Below are 7,470 nucleotides of genomic sequence, written 5' to 3'. Positions count from 1 at the left end.
CCTCAGCTGTAAATATGAAATTTTAACATGAAAACCACACATTTTCATACTTCAAAATATTTCAAGACTTTTGAGAATCTGAGAACCTTGCGAACAAAGTATACAAGCTTTTGGTGAAGACTAGTGTATCATGATAACAACATAGTATATGTATATACTATCATGGTATTAGTCGGGTCTACTTCTTTCCTTTAGTGAGACTCATCGGTCCTCCATGATACTATCATAGTATGTTTATCTAATGATATGGTATTATTGATGTATTCTCCAGTTCTTCAATAGACCACAAGATTCAAAAATCTTCTTTACTTTTCTAAATATCGTGTTAAGTCAAAACCTGACATACAAATTGAAATAGAGGAAGTATATTTTTGTTTTCATTTGCTAAAGCGAAAAAAGATAAAAAGAAGAAGATATTTTTCATTAATTTAGATATAATAAATAAGATAGTGGACTTAATTTTTTATTAATTATTTCTTATTGTAGTATAGTTATTTAATTTTTTTTTATTCATCTAAAAGATGCTTGTTAATTTTTTTAAAAAAGAAAAAAAATATAGAAAAAGAGATTTTTTTAAAAAAAGAAAGAGATAAAAGCATTCTGAGAAAACTGAAACAATAAAAATGTTACCATATGAATCTCTAATAAAGTATGAAAGGAGATAAAAGTATAAAAGTAATAAATGAAAAAAATAATAAATGTAATAAATAAAAGAAAATGAAAAATATTAAAGAAAAGTAAAAAAATAAATGCAAAGATAAAAAAAATAATATGAAAAGAACACTATCTCGGATAAAAAGTATCAGCGGATGCAATTAAGCTAAGGAAAGCAATGAAAAAGCAATAAAACAGTAAAGAAGCTTAGAAAAGAAAAGAAAGATAAAAGGCAAATAGTAAGAGACAAGCTATTCTCTATTTAGCTAAACAATTATCTACATAAACTGCAACAAGGACAATTACAATGCTCAAGTAGCGAAGGCATGCCTTGGAGATAGTACAAAACATAATTGTTAGCATTAGACCTAAAGTGTCCAATCCTTAAGCATATCAGGCAATTTGAACAATAACAAAAATTGACTTTAAAAATCTATTGGACTAAATTGTACAGTATGAAACTATATTTTCTTAAATGAAAATCTAACAAACTTAACGGCTAGGTACAACCCCTCAAGTGCACAATACACTCTTCTTAAGCTTATGAGTTCATTCTTGCATCATTTCCTCTTCCTTAAAAATTTCTTGTGCTCAAGAAAAGAAATCAGGAAACCTCAGATTTAGTGTGGGCATAATCTTTCAATGTTGCATCATCTCCTGATCTCATTTAACAAGTATATGTGGAATGATGTATTGCTCTCTTGATCATCTCCTTTCTAGAATCTCTTTAGGCTGCACACAATTTGGGGAAGACAATACTAGGGGATGATTAAAGTGTGTAAGCTGTCTAGGGAAGGGCATTAGTTGGAATACATGAAATCTGTCATGGACAGCCACATGAGAAGGAAGTTATAACTTGTAAGCAACATGTCGACTAATAAGGACCATAATACTTAGTTGATAGTTTATAAAATGTCTGGTTAGAGATGGTGAGCTGTCTATATGGTTGGATCTACATATATACTCATGCTCATTCCTTAAGCTGTCGATCATTCCCGTGTAAGTTAGCTATGGACACCATTCTCTATTGAGCTCTAGAGATATGGAAATTGAGCAATTCAATCTTGAATTCTTTAGTGATAAGTCTCATGTCTATCTCTTCTTCTGCTAAATCTCCTGGAACATAAGGAATATGGATGGTGGGGTTTGTCCATCTAAAGCTTCAAAAGGAGTGGTTTGGATTGCTGAGTAAAAAGGTGGTGTTATACAACCATTCTGCCAGTGACAAAATGTAACACCTCGGAAATGAGTGGGTTGAACTAGAGCCTAAACGTGAGGGTTAACGTCAAGGGTTAAGGGCATGGGCCAACGGTTTTGGTGAAGGCCATGGCTAGGGGGCCAAGGCTGCCTAAAACTGGCCTAGCCACTGCCTACCATGACCACGAGGGTCTTCACAACCCGTGGTGGCCACCACGAGTCGTGGTGCCACCCGTGGTTGGTGAGGCAATGTGCACCCAAAAGGTGTCAAGCCAAGGCTTCCCTTCACGATCCACTTCACGGCTCGTGGTCATGACAACGGGCCATAGGAAGGCTCGTGGGGTTGCCTTAGCCACATGAAAGTTGTGTGATGTTGAAGGAGCTACTGGTCAATGGACCACGGGCACCACCACGAGATGTGGCGCCCTTGACGAGTCGTGAAGGGTGTTCGTGAAGATCCCTTAGGCGCATGGAGGCAAGGCTTGGAAGCCTAGGTGCTGCCTAAAAACCACGACCTTCACCATGATTCATGGTCTTGACCATGGATCGTGGGAGGTATCGTGGTCATGCCTCCTATTTTTAAAGACCAAGACCCCAAGTCAAAGCCACTGCCCAAGGACCACGACTCGTGAGGCCTCTCGTGGTGCCTGGGAGTGGGCTGCCTAGTTGAGGGTCAATTGGTAATTTCCTATTTAATTACTTATTTTATGGGGTCGTTTTTAATTGTCGTATTTCACATATAGAAATGGTTTTAAGTTTTTAAACACCCCATTTATTTCATTATTCCCAAACACCCAAAATAGTTCATCTTCTCCAAAATTTCTCTCTCTAGAAGTTCCCAAAGAAGAAGAAGAAGAAGTGGAGGTTAGGGCTTGAAGAACCAAGGCGTTTCTTCTCAAAATCTAGAGAAAAACTCTATTAAGGTATGGTATTTTTCATCCTTGGTTAGTTTACATCCAAGGAACCCCTTTAAAAGATGATTTCAAAGTTTCCAAAATTCTCCAAAAATTAGGGTTTTCACTCTTAGTCATGGGTTCAATTTCTAAAAGTTTTAAAAGGTTTAATTATGATATATTGTGATTGAATTCATGAATTAATGTTGTTTTAAGATGAAATTTCCTTATGAACCCATGATTCCCTCAAAATACTATATTGTGAATTGTGATTTAGGATTGATTTATTATGGAAGCATGTGAAGAGATTTAGTTTATTGAATTACATCATTATTCATGCCTAAATTGTAGTATTCTAGGTGTATTGGTGAGTGATTTATTGCCTTGAAGGGGAAATTATGAAGGATTGATGTATAATCATGATGTTATGTATGTGCTTTGTGATTTCAATGCAAGTAATGTGATCATGTCTAGAATGCAATTGTGTTATTATTGAAAGTTTATTCTCAACTTGACACTTATGAATTATCATTATGGAATGTGAAAGGTTTCTTCAATGTAATGTTATACCTTGAATCAATAGACTTAATGTTGGTGGCCCTTTCATGAGGAGTCTATGAATGAATGAAAGAATGACAAACCTTGAATCGGTAGACCTAATGGTGGTAGCCCTTTCATGTATAAAATGATGAACCTTGAATCGGTAGACCTAATAGTGGTGGACCTTTCTTGAGGATTCAATGAGCTATCCTCATAATGTACCTTGAATCGGTAGATATAATGGTGGTGGCCCTTTCATGTGTAAATGTACCTTGAGTCGGTAGACCTAATGGTGGTAGCTCTCTTAATTATAATAATGTTAATGAAAATGAACTACTCTATGGGAATGGAGGCTAAGTACCGAGTGGATATGGTAAGATGGAAGCTCTCCCTACGTTAGGCCGGGTTTCGATGAACATCTTTCTTACCCCATAACTATGTGCCCACATAGGTTTATAGCTACTGGATCCACCTAGGCTAAAATACATTTAGTTCTACCTTAGGCAAGTATGGTACCTTCTTTCGGTGTGGTGTTATACGGCACCGGATTCCATGGTTTGCTCTCATGGTCTATGTCGGTTAATGCTTATTACCATCATGTGAGACACGTGCTATGGTTGCTTGAGAGGTTATATGAAGTGTGAGTGGTATTATGGGATGCCATTCATGCATTGCACGAGTAGGCTTTGAGAGGGCTATGGTGTGATTCTCCAATGTCTAAATGTCTAATGAATGAATGTGCTCTTAATGAAGCTAATGAGAATGTTGATTTAAATGCTTAATGAAATGATAAATGCTTTACTTGGGTTCTATTATGAGTTACCCTTCCTTGTCATGACTTATGAAATGTATGTGTTCCTTATGTATGAGTATTGACTAAAGATGAGTATGAAAAAATGGTAAGTTCATCTAAGGTGACCTCAAAGTTGTACTTAGTAGGAATAGTAGTATGGGATGCTATTCTTACATTGCATAAGTGTAGCTTAGGGTTACTTAAGGTAAAGGTTCCAAAGTGTGATAATGGATTATGTGTTTATTATGGTTGTATCTTATGATACTAATGTTCATGATATTTCTAAAGAAATTGGCATAATGCATGGTTTTAACCAAAATGTCCTTTTTAAGCCTGGTTTTTGCATGACTATCATACTTAGTACATTTTTGTGTGCTAACCAATATTTCTTCTATTTTAAAACAAAGTGTAGGTTCCGGCAATTGAGTTGAGTTCTCCTAGTTCAAGCTTGAGTTGACTATTCATCAATTTGTGGTATATCCTCATGGATCCGAGGACAAGTTCTTTATTGTCATTTCATTTCTTCATTGTATTAGACATTTATTAGACTTTCTATTGTAAGAGTCGTGACCCTAGTTTTGACTCAAGATGTTTTTAGATGGCCATGTGCGACTAGTAGACTTCCACTGTTTTAAATGAAGTTTTTTCGATTGTATGGATTCAAAGAAAAGTTTTAATATCGCACTATTTCATATGTCTTATGTTATGAATGTTATGAGGCTTGTATGAGTCTCTTCGGAGTCTTATACGTCGTGTTATGTTTGGGGGTAGACTCGGGTCGTGACAAACATGGTATTACAACACAAGGTTTTGGGATGGTTTTTAAGATTGATGTTTCACAAGCCATGTCGAGTAGAGTCTTGTTCATGAGTGTGAATCGTGACACATTTATGAATGAGAAGCTATAAGACGTAAGGAAACTTCACTTCTTTCATTACTCTTTAGTCGTGCCCAAGAGTTTTAACTCTATGAATGTCATTTTCCTAACCCTTCCTTTGTGTTTATAGGATATGAATACAAGAAGGGCGAACACAAGAAGGATGGAAGAGGAGATTGTCAATGAGGGAGTTCCTCCCCAAGGTCCTCAAGGTAACCAAGTTCCTCAAGGCAATCAAGTTCCGGTTGATCCTCCGGCCATGTCTAATGAGGAAGTTAGATCGGCTCTTTTGATGATGGCTCAAATTGTAGCTACTCAAGCCCAAGCCATGACGGCCCAAGCTAATAGGGGTGTAGAAACTCATGTGAACCCTAATGTGAGCACTATGGCTTCTAGGTTGAGGGACTTTGTGAGGATGAACCCTTCGATGTTTAGGTTCCAAGGTGGGAGAGGATCCCCAAGAGTTTGTGGATGAGGTGTATAAGGTAGTCAATGCTATGGGGGTGACTTATATAGAAAAAGCAGAACTAGCCACTTATCAATTGAAGGATGTTGCCCAAGTTTGGTTCACTCAATGAAAGAGCAATAGGCCGTTAGGAGTGGGTCTCATAGATTGAAAGGTGTTTAAGAAAGCATTCCTTGATAGGTTCTTTCCCCGTGAGAAGAGGGAAGCTAAGGTGGAGGAGTTTATCAATCTTAGGCAAGGTAACATGAATGTTCAAGAGTATTCTTTGAAATTTACCCTTTTGTCTAAGTATGCTCCATCTTTGGTGTCTAACCCAAGGGATGATATCAGTAGATATGTGATGGGTGTTCCCGACCTAGTTGAGGAAGAATGTCGTATGACAATTCTCCATGAAGATATGAACATCTCTAGGCTTATGGTATATGCTCAATCAATTGAGGAGTCCAAACTTAAGAGAAATAATAGGGAGATGAAGAGAGTTAGATCCGATGAGCAGGGTCAACCAAGGTTCAAAAAGAGAGCTCCAAACCAAGATTCTTCCAGCACTCCTAGGGTTAACCAAGAGAAAAGTGGTGGACCTCCATTTTCTAAACCTACTTGCACCAATTGTGGAAAGAAGCATTTTGGGAAGTGCCTAGCCTGTACTAATGGGTGCTATGGTTGTGGAAATATTGATCATCAAGTGAAAGATTGTCCTACTCTTAGGGCCAAAGGAAAAGAGGCCAAACAAGCTTCTCTTAATGGCTCGGATCCTAATGCTCCAAAGAATAGTCGTTTCTATGCACTTCAGGCTAGAGAGGACAAAGGAGCCCTTCCGGATTAAGGCACCGGTATGTTATTAGTTCTTTAAAGTTGTGAATGTTGTTTCTAGGTCCCTATGTGTTTGTGTTATTTTCATATTAGCTTTAGTATGGGTTTACTCCCAAGGGGGAGATGGTATGTTGAATAGTAAGGTTGTTGAGAGTTCCGATATCCTTATCACTTTCTTCTATTCCTATTCAAGCTTGAGACCAAGAGTTCCTTGTGGCTTGTTTCATGTTTTGGAGTCATGTATGAGTTATGTGTTTTCATGATCTCCTTATGATATTCATGTTTTTGATGAATGTATGTTTAATGAGAAATTGAGTTTTCATGATTTTTATTCCTCATGTTGATGTGCATCTATAATGAGTTGCCTAAATGCTTCACAAGTTGAATTGTTGAACATGCTTAAATGTGTCTTTGAGAAGAGTTGCATAAACTGCCTAATGATGTTATTATATGAATTGGAGAAGGAAATTCCTCCAATGAAATGAGAAATGTTGATGTTTCATGCATAATGAGTTTGTAGATGTAGTTCCTACTTCCTTGTGTTGCATTGAGCTTATTGATGTGGAGTTGATGTTTTCTCCTATGATTTGTGCATTTTATTGATGTGTCATGCATGATAGACTGCTAATCTTGAGTCTATAATTCCATAAGGTGTCTAATGTGTCATTCAAGGATGAATGTTCCCAAGGGGGAGATAATGTAACACCTCGGAAATGAGTAGGTTAAACTAGATCCTAAACGTGAAGGTTAACGTCAAGGGTTAAGGGCATGGGCCAAGAGTTTTGGGTGAAGGCCATGGCTAAGGGGCCTAGGATGCCTAAAACTAGCCTAGCCACTGCCTACCATGACCACGAGGGTCTTCACGACCTGTGGTGACCACCACGAGTCGTGGTGCCACCCGTGGTTAGTGAGGCAGTGTGCCCGCAAAAAGGGCCAAACCAAGGCTTCCCTTCACAAGCCACTTCACGGCTCGTGGAGTTGCCTTAGCCACATGGGAGTTGTGTGATGTTGAAGGAGCTACTGGTCAAGGGACCACGGGCACCACCACGAGCCATGATACCCTTGACGAGTCGTGAAGGGTGTTGGTGAAGATCCCTTAGGCGCATGGAGGCAAGGCTTTGAAGCCTAGGTGCTGCCTCAAGACCACGACTCGTGGTCTTGACCACAGATCGTGGGAGGTCTCATGGTCTTGCCGCCAATTTTTAAAGGTCAAGACCCCAAGTCATAGCCACTTCACAAG

At 38.3% G+C, this 7,470-nt stretch overlaps 1 protein-coding gene across 1 annotated transcript; it reads left to right on the top strand.

The window, feature by feature from the left end:
- The first annotated feature begins 5,664 nt into the window (after window positions 1-5,664).
- On the top strand, window positions 5,665-6,243 carry LOC125828847 (uncharacterized). The gene has a single exon (XM_049508169.1). It carries the CDS (start codon window positions 5,665-5,667, stop codon window positions 6,241-6,243), a length of 579 nt encoding a protein of 192 aa, XP_049364126.1.
- Window positions 6,244-7,470: the final 1,227 nt, after the last annotated feature.

This window comes from Solanum verrucosum, unplaced genomic scaffold, assembly GCF_900185275.1.
Source record: "Solanum verrucosum unplaced genomic scaffold, falcon-dt-bn FXZP01000198.1, whole genome shotgun sequence".
NCBI classification, from domain to species: domain Eukaryota; kingdom Viridiplantae; phylum Streptophyta; class Magnoliopsida; order Solanales; family Solanaceae; genus Solanum; species Solanum verrucosum.
Note: the sequence above shows the minus strand (reverse complement) of the source record. Positions and strands in the feature narration are given on the sequence as shown.